Below are 19,803 nucleotides of genomic sequence, written 5' to 3' on the forward strand. Positions count from 1 at the left end.
GCTGGGAGTTGTAGTTTTGCAACAGCTGGAGGCTTCCTGCTTGGGAAACACTGACAGACAGTGATTACAGCTCCCAGCAGATCTTTCTTACTTTTATATGTAAGGATTTGCTTTATATATATTAGTTATCTACTTATTTGTCTTTAATCCTCACTGTTTCCTATTTCTGGGTGACATTTTGGTTGCTTTAGTACCAATTACCAGGTTTCCATAGAGTTCTGGTCTCAACATACAATGGTTTCAACATACAATGGTCGTCCTGGAACCAATGAATATTGTAACTTGAGGGAGCAGTGTACCACCAGGAATGTTCCTTCTGCGTCTTTTAGCTGGTATGGCTGACTTTACATTCAGGGGCCCCATATCTTCTCTTGGTGCAGGAACATGACTATAGTACACACTGCCTCCATGACTGGCTCCTCTCAAAGACACAACCATTAATCCCCGCTGCACCTCGCCCTGTCCTCTCCCAGGCCTCCTCTCCTCCCTTCCCTCCAGGGTGACTCATCCCACTTCCCTGGAGGACTTAGCAACCAGGCGCGCCCTCCGATGACCTGTGGGCTGCCCGGCCTCCTCGCCATTGGCTGGCTGCGCTGTCACTCACAGTGTGGTGGGCGGGGAGAAGCCGGTGCTGCCTGTACTGGAGCTCTGGGAAACCTCTGTGTACACTGTAGGGAGAGGGGACATGTACAGCAGCGCCACCTAGCGGCCTCCGTTCCCGTCTTCCTGTCCGGCTGTGCACCCTGATCGCGGCCCGTGAGCCTGCTCTTACCTCACGAAGCCCGTGGAGCTTAAGGCCGGGGACATGAAGGTGACGGTGGATTTCGAGGAGTGTCTGAAGGACTCGCCCCGGTTTAGGTAACGTGGGACATGAATCACTGGGTGGGGATAGAACTCTGAAACTGCATGAAAGTATCCTGTGGTCACATGAGCGGCTGCTGGACAGCCTCGTCTGTGCGGAGGGGTCCTCGACCTTTGTGCAGGGCAGCCTGCGACTTGTAGTGCCACAGTACCACAGGTTGCTGAAGTACATGTGTGGAGCTGTGGGGGGGTCAGGCAGTGCTGGCCCTTGTAATATGAGGAAGTGCTGGGCTCATACAATGGGCAGAATGGACTGTACAGGATGGCTACAGAACTCCACAGGAGGTGGCCATAGGTCAGGGGTCAGGAGGACATTCTCATTCTATAGCAGATAACGGGGGCTGAACATTACATAGGAAAAGCATATGCCTGACCTGTATAGTCTGTGTAGATACATTATATGTAGTGTGTGCATGATATGTAGAGAGAGAGTACATAATAGATATATATGTGTCTGAAGATTTATTATATCCTCTAGAGCAGTGGTCTTCAACCTGCGGACCTCCAGATGTTGCAAAACTGCAACTCCCAGCATGCCCGGACAGCCAACGGCTGTCCGGGCATGCTGGGAGTTGTAGTTTTGCAACATCTGGAGGTCCGCAGGTTGAAGACCACTGCTCTAGAGGGAAAAGTGGTGCAGTTGCCCATAGCAACCTAATTTTCGGCTTTCGTTTTTCACAGTGCGTCATATACTGTGTATGCTTAATATATTGGGGGAGATTTATAAAAACCAGTCCAGAGGAAAAGTTGCTAAGTTGCCCATAGCAACCAATCAGATTGCTTCTTTCATTTTATTTAGAGTCTTTTTCAAAAATGAAAGAAGCGATCTGATTGGTTGCTATGGGCAACTTTTCCTTTAGACAGGTTTTGGTAAATCTCCCCCATGGTGTGTACATGATATACTCTGTATGGTTGTTAAATAGTGTGTATTTGATATAGTGTATGTATGATATACTCTGGTTGTTATATATAGTGTATATATGATATACTCTGGTTGTTATATAGTGTGTATATGATATAGTGTATGTATGATATAGTCTGGTTGTTATATATAGTGTATGTATGATATAGTCTGGTTGTTATATATAGTGTATGTATGATATAGTCTGGTTGTTATATATAGTGTATGTATGATATAGTCTGGTTGTTATATATATATATATATAGTGTATGTATGATCTAGTCTGGTTGTTATATATAGTGTATGTATGATATAGTCTGGTTGTTATATATAGTGTATGTATGATATAGTCTGGTTGAGTCTGGTTGTTATATATAGTGTATGTATGATATAGTCTGGTTGTTATATATAGTGTATGTATGATATACTCTGGTTGTTATATAGTGTGTATATATGATATACTCTGTATTGTTGTTAAATAGTGTGTATTTGATATAGTGTATGTATGATATACTCTGGTTGTTATATATAGTGTATGTATGATATACTCTGGTTGTTATATAGTGTGTATATGATATAGTGTATGTATGATATACTCTGGTTGTTATATATAGTGTATGTATGATATACTCTGGTTGTTATATAGTGTGTATATGACATAGTGTATGTATGATATAGTCTGGTTGTTATATAATGTGTATATGATATACTCTGGCTGTTATATATAGTGTATATATGATATACTGTTTTTTATATAGTGTATATATATATATATATATATATATATATATATATATATATGATAAACTGGTTGTTATATATAGTGTATATATGATATACTCTGGTTGTTGTATATAGTGTATATATGATATACTCTGGTTGTTGTATATAGTGTATATATGATATACTCTGGTTGTTGTATATAGTGTATATATGATATACTCTGGTTGTTATATATAGTGTATATATGATATACTCTGGTTGTTATATAGTGTGTATATGATATAATGTATATATGATATACTCTGGTTGTTATTTAGTGTATGTATGATATACTCTGGTTGTTATATATAGTGTATATATGATATACTGTTTTTTATATAGTGTATATATGATATACTGTTTTTTATATAGTGTATATATGATATAATGTATATATGATAAACTCTGTATGGTTGTTATATAGGGGAGATTTATTAAGACCTGTTATGAGAAAAAATTGACCAGTTGTCCATAACAACCAATCAGATCCCTTCTTTCATTTTTCAGATGCTTTGTTGAAAATGAAAGCTAATTGGTTGCTATAGACAACTAGTCCTCTTTTTCTCTGCACAGTTTTTGATAAGTCTCCTCCCTGGTGTGTACATGATATACTATGTATGAATGTTATATAGTGTGCTGTGTACATCATAGCGACTAGTTTCCTCAAAATCTCAGTTTTGGTAGTAAATTCGAAAAAAATGGACAGTTTGAGACATTTTTGGGTTTACTATTTGGTGAAAGTATACAGCTCAATAAGTCAAAGTATTAGTCAGCAATATGACAGGAGGGCTTCAGTTGACAATAAAAGGTAGTTTTAGTATAGTATTTTGGCATACTGGAGCTGGCATCAGGTTACACCCACTTCCCTGGGATAGATGTAGGAAACTGTACTTGGCTCTCATGAAGTACTTGTGGAATTTCTACCATTCACCAGTTCTACAATTCAGTAGATTAACTTCAGTGATGTGATCCTTCATTTATTTTACAACTTCAACAGTTAGTTTGGTCCTTGTAGTGGCCTCACTCAGTCCATCAGGGCTCAGACTATGCGCTTTTAAAATCAACTGGTGCCAGAAAGTTAAATAGATTTGTAAATTACTTCTATTTAATAATCTTAAAAGGGGTACAGTGCTCTCTGCTGACATCTCTGTCCATTTTAGCAACCATGCATAGCAGATGTATAGCAGATTTATGCTAAGGGCAGCATGGTGGCTCAGTGGTTAGCACTGCTGGCTTGCAGTGCTAGGGACTTGGGTTCAAATCCCACTAAGGACAACAATAAATAAAGTGTTATTATTATTATTACTACGTCAGCAGAGAGAACTGATGTAATCAGAGAGCATTCCAAAAAGAAAAGAATTTCCTCTGTAGTATTCAGCAGCTAATAAGTACAGGAAGGATTAAGATTTTTTAATAGAAGTAATTTCCAAATGTTTAACTTTCTGCCACCAGTTGATTTAAAAGAAAAAAGGTTTTCACCGTAGTACCCCTTTTAATACTTCCAGTACTTATCAGCTTCTGTATACTACAGAGGAAGTTTTTTTTTTTTCTTTTTGAATTTCTTTTCTGTCTGACCACAGTGCTCTCTGCTGACATCTCTGTCCATGTCAGGAACTGTCCAAAGAAGGGACAAATCCCCATAGAAAACATATCCCGCTCTGGACAGTTCCTGACATGGACAGAGGTGACAGCAGAGAGCACTATGGTCACACGGGAAAGAAATTCAAAAAGAAAAGAACTTCCTCTGTAGTATGCAGCAGCTGATAAGTACTGGAATGATTACGATTTTTAAATAGAAGTCAATTACAAATCTGTTTTTACTTAGCGGCACCATTTGATTTAAAAAAAATATATGTTTTCCACTGGAGAACCCCTTTAATTAAGGCACCTTTAGTGTATGTTTGACACTAAATTTTAATTCGGATATTCCATGCAGAGTCCCATAGTGGATTCCACTGAAAGGATGAACATAATTCTTTCTGCGGAATCATTTTCTCGCGTGCACAGTGCAGACGCCTCATATTGAGATCTGTGGAAGGCGGCTGCAAGGAGAATCGAACATCCCTTCGCTCATTTAGCCTATAAGCGCCCCAAGTATCCATTAGTCCCTTAGCATTTAGCTGTCCCTAATAGCTAAGACATGTCGGCTGCTAATAACCTTTCATTCATATGTGTAAAGGTCCATTTAGATAAAATGGTAATGGAGTTATCTGTGGTCAGACCTTGATGGCTTCTCGCGGTGGTGAGTTTGTGGCCAACAAAGAAAGCAGAATGATGATGAGGCGGCACAGGGATTCAGATTGGAGGGGGTCACGTAATGCATACTTTATGGTGGACTGAAAATCTGTCACATGGAATCCAGTCCGGATAAGGGGGTTGTCTTCTTAAAGGGGTACTCCGCTGCTCACTGTTTGGAACAAACTATTCCGAACGCTGGAGCCGGCTCCGGAAGCTTGTGACATCATAGCCCCGCTGCTTCATGATGTAACGCCCCACCCCCTTAATGGAAGTCTATGGGAGGGGGCGTGACGGATGTCACGCCCCCTCCCATAGACTTGCATTGAGGGGACGGGGCATGGCGTCATGAGGGGGTGGGGCGGGGCTATGATGTAACGAGCTCCCGGCTCCAGCGTACGGAACAGCACGCTGAGCATCAGAGTACCCCTTTTAAAGAGGTTTGACTGTATATGAGTTATACTAGGCTGCCATTTTGAGTCTTTTTGGGAACATAATAGATGTTCTTTCCTGGTAAGGTATGACATTGCTAGAATGTCTTTGGTAAAGGAGGGTGTCGATCTGCTCCACAGTGTTCTTCTGCACGTTGAGTCTCCCATCCACTCGCTCTGCAGGTAGTTATATCTTAGCACTGTTCACCTATGTAGGGATGTGTCACAGTTACCTTTACAGTGAATGGCACGAGTGCTGCTGTACAAGAAACAGGGTAAAAAGACCAAGGGTCACATCAGCCTAAGGATCATAAAAAGTCATAGGGGAGATTTACCAAAACCTGTGCAAAGGAAAAGGGGAGCAGTTTTCTCATAGCAACCAATCAGATCGATTCTTTAATTTTTAAAGGGAAACGGTCATCAGTTTCACCTGCACTAACCGGTTGGTACAGGTGTGTAGTGTGGGTGACACTGATGATAACCATACTTACCTGTCTCTGTTCCATAGCCCCGTTATCTTCCTCAGTCTGGCTATAGGCTTGGGGCACGATGACCACTGCTCCTGAAGTTTTGCCACCCAAAGCAAGCCTGCCGACTGAACAAAGAACTTAGCAGGCCAACGGGACTATGGACAGGGACCGGTAAGTATGGTTATCATCGGTGTCACCCACACTACACACCTGTACCAACAGGTTAGTGCGGATCAAATTGGTGATAGTTTCCCTTTAAAAAAAAAAAAAAAAAAATTATTGGTTGCTCTGGGCAACTGCTCCACTTTTGCTCTGCGCAGGTTTTCACAAATCTCCAGTGTATACTGTTATGGCTGTAACAATATCACATGGAAATAGCCCTTTAACATATACACTGCTTATGCAGTAGTGCCACGTTGTCACTTAAAGGGGTACTCCAGTGGAAAACATTTATTTTATTGTATTTTTTTAAATCAACTGGTGCCAGAAAGTTAAACAGATTTGTAAATTACTTCTATTTAAAAATCTTAATCCTTCCAGTACTTATCAGCTGCTGTATACTACAGAGGAAATTCTTTTCTTTTTGAATTTCCTTTCTGTCTGACCACCGTGCTCTCTGCTGACACCTCTGTCCATGCCAGGAACTGTCCAGAGCAGGAGAAAATCCCCATAGCAAACCTCTCCTGCTCTGGACAGTTCCTGAGACACACAGAGGTGACGGCAGAGAGCAATATGATCAGACAGAAAGGAAATTCAAAAAGAAAAGAACTTTCTCTGCAACATACAGCAGCTAAGTACTGGAAGGATTACGATTTTTAAATAGAAGTAATTTACAAATTTGTTTAACTTTTCAGCACCAGTTGATTTAAAAAAATATATATATATATTTTTTCCATTGGAGTACCCCTTTAACATAACTCATGATATCTCTGTATTATTCAGGTTTTTCCCCAAACTTTTTTTTACCACTAAACTTCCCAGTCTAAGCATGGTCTAAACTAGATTTAAAAGCGAGGAATAGTAACTTCAGCTTAGCAACATTTTTGGCATCTACTGTATTTTGTCAGTGTTATGAGGAAAAAGGGAAACTCTTCAAAGATGCTTATCTAGTGGAGGAAGGAAATAAGTCTGTGTATATATTTCATAGGTGGCGCACCCCAGACTGCGTCATAAGGAGAAGGTTGTGTGCATGGATATACTGTATATGTCTGGGATTTGTGTCTAGATCAGTGTTTCCCAACCAGGGTGCCTCCAGCTGTTGCAAAACTACAACTTCCAGCATGCCCGGACAGCCAAAGGCTGTCCGGGCATGCTGGGAGTTGTAGTTTGCAACAACTGGAGGCACCCTGGTTGGGAAACAATGGTCTTGATATAGATACATGACCAGTACGGTTTATACTCCTGACCAGTCGGAATGTACAGTCTTCTTTCTTTCATTGTGCCACTAAATCTGTGTTCTGGTGTCTTCTTACGTATTTCTCTGCATCGCGTCCTGAGCGTCTTAAGTATTGCCAGACCATCACAAGGTTCGTATAATGCGTAGTCATCTACAGACCAGTTTTAGAATAGTTTGCTCCCTCCACTTTTGCAAGCAGTTTTACAGCCTCAGGGTTTGCTGACTGATGTTTTTTTTTTTTAATTTATTTTTTATTTTTGTAGTAGTAGTTAACTGGAAGGGAAGTGGATAGCTGACTGTAAGAAAATGTGACACAAATTTGTAAGAAAGTTCTAAATGCAAACCTGAGGCCTATTTGCATTTTTTGAACTTTTTTTTTTTCCCTCCTCTAACATTATATGTGCAAAAGGAAGACTAAACCACAGGCTAGAAGATCTTGTGGTACAGTCTTGTGCCTGTCTGATGTGGTCAGAATGTAAGGCGTCTTACAAGGAAGTAGAACTACTCAGTTAGATATCTATCAATAGACGGTGGGGGATAACAGCGCCGGCCAAGATCGGACACGTCCGGTGAGTAAAAGATGTTTTATTCATATGCAACGCGTTTCACCGCACTTAGGCGGCTTCATGATGAAGCTGCCTAAGTGCAGTGAAACGCGTTGCATTTGAATAAAACATCTTTAACTCACTGGACGTGTTCGACCTTGGCCGGCGCCGTTACCCCCACCCACCACCACCTCTTGAAAGTCCTCACCTGTTGAATATTGCCTAGGTTGGGGAGGCTGCAGACCAGATGTACTCTCTCATCCACGCAAACCATTGTTGTGTGTGAGTTCACACAACCGCCTTCGGTAAGGGTTTTGTACCACTTTAAATTTGACCCTGGATTGGCGGTTTTACGCTATGGAACGCTCTTCTTTCTTGTTTTAACTTCCAATAGAGACAGCATTGGGCACAGCAATGCCAGGTACGGGACATGCAAGGCATACCCAACCTGGTTCCGCTTACTTCGGAGTGCTCAATCACAGAGAATAGTCCACCGATACAGTAAAATAAAAGAACTGATAGCACTCACCACATAGTTGATGCAGGAACAATGACATTTATTTACGGTGCAAACGGCATACAGCAAACGGGAGTACAGGCCACCGCCGAGAGAGGGTCATAGCTATTTCGCGTGCCAAGTGCACTTCTTCAGACTCCTCAGTCTAAAGAACTACGCCTTGCACACGAAATAGCTTCTGCATGGACCATAATTACCAGCTGGAGAATAGTGTCAGAATAAGGGCTCGTTCTCCAGCCTGCGAAAGTCCGCTGCCTGAATGTCTGTAGCGTGGAAGAATCATTACTGTAGAAAGTCAGTCCGGAATTTAAAGGGGTTATCCAGGAAAAAAACTTTTTTTTATATATATCAACTGGCTCCAGAAAGTTAAACAGATTTGTAAATTACTTCTATTAAAAAATCTTAATCCTTTCAGTACTTATGAGCTTCTGAAGTTGAAGGTTGTTCTTTTCTGTCTAAATCCTCTCTGATGACACGTGTCTCGGGAAATGCCCAGTTTAGAAGAGGTTTGCTATGGGGATTTGCTTCTAAACTGGGCGTTTCCCGAGACACGTGTCATCAGAGAGCACTTAGACAGAAAAGAACAACCTTAACTTCTGAAGCTCATAAGTACTGAAAGGATTAAGATTTTTTAATAGAAGTAATTTACAAATCTGTTTAACTTTCTGGAGCCAGTTGATATATAAAAAAAAGTTTTTTCCTGGATAACCCCTTTAAGAGGAAAAGTGCCACAAACTAGGTGAAAAAACACCATAGCTACAGCATTTTTTGGAAAACTGACCCACAAAACGTTACTAACATAAAAAAAGCATTGTTGATTTATTGCTTTATGTTTTCCTGCTGACTCTCAACTGGACTTTATTTATTTTTTTAAGAAAAATAAGTGTTCTCTGAAGCTTTATTGGAAAAATGCCATGTGTGAAACCATCCCAATGCTTGTGACTAGTTTTAAGGAAATTCCTCATTTCCAGCAGTTCCTGGTGTGAACATTTGACCTAAATTTGGCATGGTGAAACTCTGAACTATATTAAAATTCCTGTTACCTTATGCTAAACTGTCTCATTGGAAAGTTAATGTAAGGAAAAGCTTTAGGCTTCACTTGACACTTTTTTGCATCTGTATCGCCGTTTAAAGAAGAAGAAAAAAACATTTTTAAAGGAAATGGATTTTTCAAAACAGGATTAACCCTTTAAAGAGGGCCTGAGGCCAATTTCTAAACATAGAGATTTTGGGGGAGATTTATCAAAACCTGTCCAGAGGAAAGATTGCCCAGTTGCCCATAGCAACCAATCAGATCACTTCTTTCATTTTGCAGAGGCCTTGTTAAAAATGAAAGATGCGATCTGATTGGTTGCTATGGACAACTGGGCAACTTTTCCTCTGGACAGGTCTTGATAAATCTCCCCATTTATTTTTAATTTTTAAATCACTTTGTTCCCTAGGGGGTGCCCTTTAAATGCACATCCTGATTAAGGTACTAGTAGGAGTTTTACTATTTAGTGGCCTATCTGCACTTTTCAGTGAATTGTCAGATGGGAGGGAATTTTATTGTAAAATATGGTATAAATACTAGGCTGAGGGAGTATGGTTAGGAGGCTAATGGGGTGTCAGGCGGCTTGAGGCGTGGATATTGTTTAGGTTGGAGAGGGGTAGTAAATGAAACTAGTAATCCCACCCCCTGAGTCTATCATTCACCATATTTTGAAATTAAAGGAGTAGTCCAGTGGTTACTCAGTGGTGAGCAACTTATCCCCTATCCTAAGGATAGGGGATAAGTTTGAGATCGCGGGGGGTCCGACTGCTGGGGCCCCCTGCAATCTCCTGTACGGAGCCCCAACAGCCCGCGGGAAGGGGGCGTGTCGACCTCCGCACAAGGCGGCCGACACGCCCCCTCAATACAACTCTATGGCAGAGCCGAAGCGCTGCCTTCGGCAATCTCCGGCTCTGCCATTGAGATGTATTGAGGGGGCGTGTCGGCCGCCGCTTCGTGCGGGGGTCGACACCCGCTATCTGGGCGGAGAGCCGGGGCCCTGTACAGAGAGATCGCAGGGGACCCCAGCGGTCAGACCCCCGCGATCTCAAACTTATCCCCTATCCTTAGGATAGGGGATAAGTTTTTCACCACTGGACTACCCCTTGAATGTCAATGCTCTATAGCTCAGCAGCCTTGTTCCTTGGTCTTGGTCTTTACATTTTTTGATCTTTTTTGTTTTGTTTTTGCAAACATGACATTAGGTCTGTCCATATGACCACTGCGGCCAGTCACTGGCTGACATTAAATGCCCCATTCACCTTCAGTACCTGCAAAATCTCTGCAGAAAAAAGCCTTGATGAAAACTTGTATAAAATCATTTCAGGCTGCAGAATTTGGCCCTAATGTGACACTATAGGCTGCTACATCTGTAACCAATGGTCATAAAAGCAATGCTGTCCCCTTCCCCCATCACTGCTGTATATGAAATGTTATATTTCACTTGGCAGAGGACAGTGGAAAAAGGAGGATGATAAAAATCGTAATATATAAAGCATTTAGCCAGCATCTGTAACCAATTTTGTGTCACCCGCCCCCCTCCCCCCCGAAAGCAGTCCATGGACTTGATACGTTGAAAAGTAGTTGTTTAGCATCTTCTTATGAAGCTTTCTGACTGTGTTGGAAAATGTTGCAGAAAAATAAAGCAGAGTAGTAAATCATAAGGTTACGCTTCATTATTGGTTGTACACTCGGCAACAATTGCTTTTATACTTTGGCTGCTATGTGTTTTTTTACATGACTGTGCTCTTGTATGTCAGGCTGCATTCACACCACGTTTTTGCAATACAGTCCCCGTTTATGTTTTCAATGTGAAAATCGTATGGAACCGTATTGAAAACCATATGCATTGACTTTCCATTGAAAACCGTATGCCAAAAGATGCATCAGATTGTGTCTGTTTTGCATCCTGTACAGTTTTACAGTTTTTTTTCCCATACCCAAAATCGTAGTCTACCACTTTTTTTGGTCCGGGTGAAAAACTGTATAAAACCGTATACGTTTTTTTTTAACATGGGAGACAGTGGAAACTGTACAGAACTGTATGTGCATACATTTCCATCCGGTTTTTGACTTTGCACAGTTTTTTTTCTTGGAATTTCAAACAAGTGAAACTTTATTCAAAATGGAGTGAAAAGTTAAAAACTTATAAGTTTTTTTCTTAAAAAACGGATGCAACCGGACATCATATTTCAAACCGTATACGGGTTGAAATTTGTACACACGTTTTGATACAGTTTAGTCAGGTTTTGAGGAATCCGTTTTTCAACAAAAACCTGATACGGGAATTGTATTGCAAAAACGTGGTGTGAATGCATCCTTAAAGACGTATTCCAAACTCAAAAAGTTATTTCTACCCACATGGATAACCAGCTGATTGTTGTGCTATGGTCACTGGGACCCCTAATAGATCACAGTGCTCGGCTATGTTCTAAAGCCCCCTAGAGGGTGAATGGAACACTGACTGTGCACATACACTCTGTACCATTCATTCATGGGACAATTTTTCTCTGTTCTTTCTTCTGTTCATCCTCCAGTGGTCGGACCCCTACCATACTGTGGATAGGGGATAACTTTTTGAGTTGTCATAATCCAATGTTATAGCTATGATTGGTGGCGGTCCAACCTCTGAAAATACTGTTGATTTGGAGAAGAAAGGATGGAGATGCCCCTTGGGGTTTTCCTGCACAGTTGTACTCTTCACCATGTCCTATGCACAGTGAATGGCTAGAAACATCACTTTACCGGCAAAATCATTAAAGGAACCACCATTCGTCATTACTGCTGTGACCAGTCCATTCTAAAGATCGAAAGGGTCAAGGTAGTCAGACCACACACATCAATGCAAGTCTATGGGAGGGGCCGTGACAGCGTCACAACCCCTCCCATAGACTTGCATTGAGGGGGCGGGGCGTGATGTACACTGGGGCGGAGTCGTGACGTCACGATCTTCCCTCCCCGTGGTTGGGAGCCAGACCCTCCAGCGCTTCCGGAGCAGAAACAGGTGGGTGCTTGCGTGCTATATTGTGGGGGTCCCCAGCAGCGGGACCCCCGCGATAAGACCTCTTATCCCCTATGCTTTGAATAGGGGATAAGATGTCTAAGGGTGGAGTACCCCTTTAACTGGTTATCCATTGTTCTACAATACAGTCAATATTAAAAGTTGCTTTAAGTTTTCTGTCGCTTTCAATATACATATTTTTCTACGTAGCCAAACCACTCCAGCTAAGCTCATCACAAGCGCTCACTTCAGCTGTGCTGCGCCCCTCTTAGGAATGGCGAGTTGTAATGATCCTTGACAATAATCTTATTTGCTTTGACAAACCAAGCGTCAGGAGCAGCGTGCAGTCTGGTCATGTTATAGCCGCGCTCGCTAACTGTAATTAGGCGAGTGTAGAAATACAATAGACTTTTTCAAATTGTGAAACAATTACCAGGCACACACGAATTGTGCATCAAAAGTATTCTAGGAAGACGTGGCCGAACGGACATTTGTGTGTAAAATAATTGCAATATAAAGTTTGATTCTATTATCAGTCCTGTAATTGGTTATTCCAGATCTTCTTACCCTATCGTATTATTTATATATTAGATACCAGATGAAAGACATTTTACAATATATATGTTTTTGTTGTAAATATAACACTTTACATGCTGAGAACTTTGCTCTTCTGTGCTGATGAAGTTTTGATTTGTCTATACTAGGACTGCACGATTTGTTGCAAAAACACTCGAATCACGATTACCGGTACATGCCCGCAAAATCCAGCCATTGTTACCTTGCATTTGAATTTCGGCAGTGGCTCAACCCCAGACCTCGCTTACCTAGCCCCATTTGTCTGCTGCAGACGACTTTTACCTCCAAGGAGTCTGTGTCTTCTCCTGTTTCATTCTTCCGAGACAAGAAGCTGCTTGCAGGACCTTCCCACTGACTTGCCGCAGCGGTGTTCTGTCTTTGCAGTGATTGGCTGAACAGGAAGGTCCTAATGTATACCCTAATTTTGACTTAGGGGAGGTTCATATGGTCAGGATTTGCACTGGCAGGGCCGAGAATACAAACAATTAGTCAGGAGCCATTGGCCCCTAACATCAAACATTTAGAAGCCAAAATTAAATACATATATATTATGAGATATGATATACTGTGCACAGTGCCCACATCTCTGCTGCATATGATTCCTCCTTTATTTGCTTCTTAATGGTATGTTCACAGGTAAAGTATCTGCTGCATATTTTGCTGCATGTTTTCTGCAGGTTATTTTGCTACCCATTGAAGTCAATGAGTTGCAAAATCAGCTGCAGAAAATATGCAGTAAAGTATATAGCAGATAAAGGAAATAATCCCGGCACTCACTTTAAATCTTCTGCAAAGTGGTAAGTTTTTACTCGCACAGTGCATATAACAGATATGTTATGTATGCACTGTGTGAATAAACACTCACCACTTTGCAGAAGATTTCAAGTGAGTGCCGGGATTTTTTACCTTATCCTATTATCCTCCGCGTGCACCACGGAATAGCACGAGTGCCGCCCCTTCTCTGTGATAGTAAGTATATAGCAGATACTGTACATGTTAAAATACCCTAAAGCAGAGAAATTTAAAGTTTAACCCCTTATCGACGCAGGAAGTAAATGTACGTCCTAGTGAGCTGGTACTTAACGCACCAGGACGTACACTTACGTCCTATACGTAACCGTGAGCATTGGAGCGATGCTCGCTTCATGCACGGCAGGTCCTGGCTGCTGATTGCAGCCAGGGACCCGCCCGTAATTGCGGACATCAGCGATCGCGCGGATGTCCGCCATTAACCCCTCAGATGCCGTGATCAATACAGATCACGGCATCTGCAGCATTGCGGACATTAAAATGGATGATCGGATCGCCCGCAGCGCTATGTCCTATACATAGCACTGAACAGTATTAGCAATCGAATGATTGCTATAAATAGTCCCCTATGGGGACTATTAAAATGGAAAAAAAAAGTTAAAAAAATGTGAAACACCCCCATTCCCCAATAAAAACGTAAATTGTCCCATTTTCCCATCTGGTTTTTGACTTTGCACAGTTTTTTTTCTTGGAAATGGAGTGAAAAGTTAAAAACGTATATGTTTTTTTCTTAAAAAACGGATGCAACCGGACATCATTTTTCAAGTGTTAAAAAAAAAAGAAAAAAAGAAAATATATTTATTTTATATACATATTTGGTATCCCAACTATTAAAATAAAATGTTAATGATACCGTACGGTGAACGTAAAAAAAAAAAAATTCCAAAATAGCTTTTTTTATCTCATTTTAATCCAAAAAAAAGTATTACAAGTTTTATATAAGCAAATATGATATAAATAAAATGTCCAGATCATGGCGCAAAAAATGAGCCCTCATACTGCCGTTTATACGGAAAAATGAAAAAAGGTCTTCAATATAGGGGGATTTTAAACGTACTAATTTGGTTAAACAGTTTGCGATTTTTTTTTTAAGCGCAACAGTAATAGATAAGTATATTATCATGGGTATCATTTTTATCGTATTGACCCAAAGAATAAAGCACATGTCATTTTTACTGTAAATTGTACGGCGTGAAAACGAAACCTTCTAAAATTGGCAAAATTGCGGTTTTCTTTTTAATTTCCCCACACAAATAGTATTTTTTTGGTTGCGCCATACATTTTATGGTCAAGTGAGTGATGGCATTACAACGGACAACTGGTCGCACAAAAAACAAGCCCTCATACTAGTCTGTGGAAGAAAATATAAAATAGTTATGATTTTTTGAAGGCGAGGAGGAAAAAACGAAAACGTAAAAATAAAATTGAGTCCTTAAGGGGTTAAAACACCATTAAAAAATATAACTCATGCTATACTCATTATATATCCTATTTACTACTACTCCAAGCTGGCTATCTATCACCCTTGCTCATAATACTACTCCCCAATAATAATGACCCCTGCACTGCCAGTTAGCCAGACATTCCCCAGCCCAGTGGTGGCTAAAAGGAGAATACTATAGATTCATTATTTTAAAGAGCTATGCACCAAGCAGATGAAAAATAGAAGCGGCACGTCTGCTAGGTACAGAGAAGTTATAGGGACATTATAGCTGTTTCCCTCAAAAAACAGGTTTACACCTATCCTCAGTTTGTGTGTCGTATTGCAGCTCTCTGCCATTTGAAGTGAGTGAAGCAAAGTTCTAATACCACACACACAGGACAAGAGTGGCACCATTTTTGGCAGAAAACAGCCAAGAAAACGTCTAAGGGTAGGGTCACACAATGCTATGTATTTCATGCTGCAGAAAATCCACTGGGCAGCGGAAATATGCAGCGTATTTTGCTATGAGCAGACACACAGGGCTTCCCCGCCGTAGCCTTGTGCAGTAAGGTTCGGAGGCGGGCTCAGTGCGCTGATGTGACTGGGACACATGGCCGGCCTCCAAACCACATGGCGCACACAGGGCTGTGGCGGAGAAGCCCTGGGTGTCTTCTCATTGCAAAATACTGTGTATTTCCCGCTGCCCAGTGGATTTACTGCAGTGTGAAATATGCACCGTGTGCTTTTGTGTAAACCTACCCTTAGGGGTGTATTCACACATACAGTATCCTGCGCATATTTGAAGCTGTGTACAGTCATTTAGTTTACATTGAACTCTGCAGCATAAAATCTGGAGCTTTTGATCTTGGGCATAAAATATGCGTAGGATACCGTATAAACCCTGAAGACACAGCATGGCAGTGGGTCAGTTTTTAAAGATGCAGTAGGGCTAGTCTTAAAGGGGTACTCCGGTGCTTAAACATCTTATCCCCTATCCAAAGGAACACCCGGGATCATGCACACGGCACCCCGCTCGTAATCAGTGCCCGGAGCGTGTTCGCTCCGGGTCTGATTATGGTCGACCGCAGGGCGGGCGGCGTGTGACGTCACGTCTCCGCCCCATTGTGACGTCACGCTACGCCCCTCAATGCAAGCCTACGGGAGGGGGCGTGATAGCTATCACGCCCCCTCCTGTCGGCTTGCATTGAGGGGCGGAGCGTGACTTCACACGGGGCGGAGGCGTGACGTCACACGCCGCCGGCCCTGCGGTTGCCGGTACACGCTCCGGGCACTGAGCGCTCCGGTACACGCTCCGGGCACGGAGTGAACACGCTCCGGGCACTGATTACAAACGGGGTGCCGTGTGCATGATCCCGGGGGTCCCCAGCTGCGGGACTCCCGCGATCAGGCATCTTATCCCCTATCCTTCGGATAGGGGATAAGATGTTTAAGCACCGGAGAACCCCTTTAAATAGAAACAAGACTGAAAAACCTTTTTTTCATCACATTGGTGACCATTTTGGCCCCCAGTTGGAGCACTGAAGATTGATGTGCCAATCCATAACTTTTTATTGCTGAATCAGTGCTAAAAATATGTATTTCTATAGTTCATCGATACTTCTTATAAGTAGACATTTCTTAATGGGGAGGGACACAACATTTTGCAGCCTGACACGTTCACGGTCATTTTTGTAATAAATAAAAAAAAGGTCAGTGAAGGATCTGCACGATTTACTTTAAAACCATCTGAAATGCTGGTCTTAATAAAGTCCCCCATCAACATTATTGTTTTTTTCTTGGTCAGCCCTCTCTACAATGTGATGACAGGCACCTTTCTCGATCAATAGTAAAGAGACTGTGTTACCTTCAGTTTTTAATGACAACCAGTTTAGTAACATAAACTAGTTTGACAAAGATTAAATAAGAAAAGATTGTTTGTATACTTGCTGAGAAAGCCTGAAGATTCATTATTTTCTAGTTTCCCCATCTTGTTTGAATATCCCAGGTGGACATTTTCTGAGTTTCTGCACTGAGAACAATGGTACCTGATCTTTTGTTGCCTTTTCATCATGTAGGCACAATTGGCATTGTATGGGCTCTTTACCATACACTTTAGGTTGATCACATCAAGGTTGTTTGGCTCCTTAGTCCTTGTATTTGATGTTTACTTGTAGATATAGCCATTGAGTCAGATCTCCACACACTCTGTTTAGGGACCACTGTTTTTAAATTAGTGAGCACCTTTTGGATGGATTTTTATTATTGCATTGTACTTGGTGTAAAAAAGCAAAAGAACCAAAAACCAAACAAGAAAAAAAAACTAAAAACTTTTTACGCTTTTAAAGAGTACCTGTCACCAAGTTAAACGTTTAATATATTGTTCCTTATGTAATTATAAGACACTTAGCTATTTACTTTCTGTTGACATTTTCAACCTTTTATGTTTTTAGTTAACATAGGAACACTCGGCACCACTAGATAGGCGTTTACTGATTATGCTCTGATGCTGGACTCATACGGCCCCTAGAAGCTACTGATAATCTTCTATAGGTGCTTACACGCAAATGACCAGCAATTGTAATGTGATAGCAGAAGAAATGAAGCTGAGTACTCACCAGGTTCTTTGCAGGTGCTTCTTAATTGCTTGTCATGACAAATTGGGTAAGGCTGTGTCCACACTACGTTTTGTCCCATACGGGAGCGCATACGGCAGGAGGGAGCTAAAACCTCGCGCTCCCGTATGTAACCGTATGCGCTCCCGTATGTCATTCACTTCAATGAGCCGACCGGAGTGAAACGTTCGGTCCGGTCGGCTCATTTTTGCGCCGTATGCGCTTTTACAACCGGACCTAAAACCGTGGTTGACCACAGTTTTAGGTCCGGTTGTAAAAGCGCATACGGCGCAAAAATGAGCCGACCGGACCGAACGTTTCACTCCGGTCGGCTCATTGAAGTGAATGACATACGGGAGCGCATACGGTGACATACGGGAGCGCGAGGTTTTAGCTCCCCCCTGCCGTATGCGCTCCCGTATGGGACAAAACGTAGTGTGGACCCAGCCTAAGACATGCATGTCTTACCCAATTTTCTGTGACAAGCAATAAAGAAGCACCTGTAAAGAACCTGGCGAGTACTCCACTTCATTTCTTCTGCTATCACTTTATATGTTTTTAATGTGATTGAAAAAACAGACACTAGGTGGCTCTGTTCTGTTCCCTGCCACAAATCAAACAGTTAGTTTGGTCTCCTCCCAGCCTGGCAGGAGACCAGACTCAGGAAGTGCATGCAGGGCATGGCGAGGCACAGCTCTTGCAGGCTTCAGTGATGTTGCGCCTGCTGGGGAACACCCACTTTCTCCTGCCAAGAGCTCACACAATGTGACTAGAGGGAAAGGTATGATACAGAGCTTTTTAAAGGGCAGGAGTGGTGAGTTAGGGAATATAATCTGAGTTAGTTTAGAAAACAAATGGTTTGATGATAGGTACTCTAAGTCTTCATTAACCATTTTACCAAATTTTACCCCATTCTTTTCTTATGCAGCCATTTTTCCTTACAGTGTGAAATTCGTCAGACTAGCTAATTTAGGACTAAACAAAAGGGCATAGGGATAGGAGAGAAGGGGTCTGGAGACTGACCCATTAGGGATTTTATTTAAACATAGCAGAAAAGCCACTAATGTTTTTGAAAATATCTAGGCTTCAAAAGAAAAATGGAGCAAAATTTTTAGTAAAGACCTCTATAATTCCTTTTTTTATACCAAAATAAGTGCAATGCAATAATTAACATATAGGTTTTTGTAATAGCTATGTACACAAGTTAATGGTTACCTTTTATTTAACCCCTTAAAGGGGTATTCCGCCCCTAGACATCTTATCCCTTATCCAAAGGATAGGGGATAAGATGTCAGATCGCCGCAGTCCCGCTGCTGGGGGGGATCCCCGCTCAGATCCCCGCTGTGGCACCGCGCTATCATTACAGCACAGAGCGAGCTTGCTCTGTGCGTAATGACGGGCGATACGGGGGACGGAGCAGCGTGACGTCATGGCGCCGCCCCTCGTGACATCACGGCCCGTCCCCTTAATGCAAGTCTATGGGAGGGGGCATGACAACCGCCACGCCCACTCCCATAGACTTGTATTGAAAGGGGTGGGCCGTGACGTAACGATGCTCCGGCCCCTGTGCCGCCCATCATTACGCGCAGAGCGAACTCGCTCTGTGCTGTAATGATAGCGCGGTGCCGCAGCCGGGATCCCGGGGGTCCCCAGCAGCGGGACCGCGGCGATCTGACATCTTATCCCCTATCCTTTGGATAGGGGATAAGATGTCTAGGGGCGGAATACCCCTTTAAGGACTCAGCCCATTTGGGCCTTAAAGGGGTACTCCGGTCGAAAACTTTTTTTTTTTTTCTTTTTTAAATCAACTGGTGCAGAAAGTTAAACAGATTTAGTCCAGAGGCTAAAAAAGCAACACATCCCATGACATTTTTATAGCTAATATTTTATACATTTATTGATTTTATTATATTTTATGTTATATATGCCAGTGAATGTATTCCTCCTGCAAGGGCCCTGTGTGAGGAATTATATTTTATTGAAATAAAAATATTTTTGGAATCATATATTTCTAAGACCGTGCTTCAAATAAAACATTATGCTTTCTTTGAGGTTCGGGCTATCTTTTTTTATACAATGTTAGAATCATTATTCACCTTGGGTATAGGTGATTGCCCGGTTTTCCTCGGATAGTAGTTAATTGTGAGCTGTACCAACCTTTTTTCCTTTCAGATTTGTAAATTACTTCTATTATAAAATCTTAATCCTTCCAGTACTTATTAGCGGCTGTATA

At 41.9% G+C, this 19,803-nt stretch overlaps 1 protein-coding gene across 5 annotated transcripts in view; it reads left to right on the forward strand.

Annotated features, from left to right (window-relative positions):
• The first annotated feature begins 607 nt into the window (after window positions 1-607).
• The window catches only part of ACAP2 (ArfGAP with coiled-coil, ankyrin repeat and PH domains 2), a 102,594-nt gene continuing 83,398 nt past the window's right edge, over window positions 608-19,803 (forward strand). For all 5 annotated transcript variants that reach the window (XM_056565372.1, XM_056565374.1, XM_056565376.1 and 2 more), the window contains exon 1: window positions 608-858. In XM_056565372.1, the coding sequence (XP_056421347.1) occupies window positions 806-858 (53 nt within the window). In that variant the 5' untranslated portion in view covers window positions 608-805. The remainder of the gene's footprint in view (window positions 859-19,803) is intronic.

The sequence above is a fragment of the Hyla sarda genome, chromosome 3 (assembly GCF_029499605.1).
Source record: "Hyla sarda isolate aHylSar1 chromosome 3, aHylSar1.hap1, whole genome shotgun sequence".
Lineage (NCBI taxonomy): Eukaryota > Metazoa > Chordata > Amphibia > Anura > Hylidae > Hyla > Hyla sarda.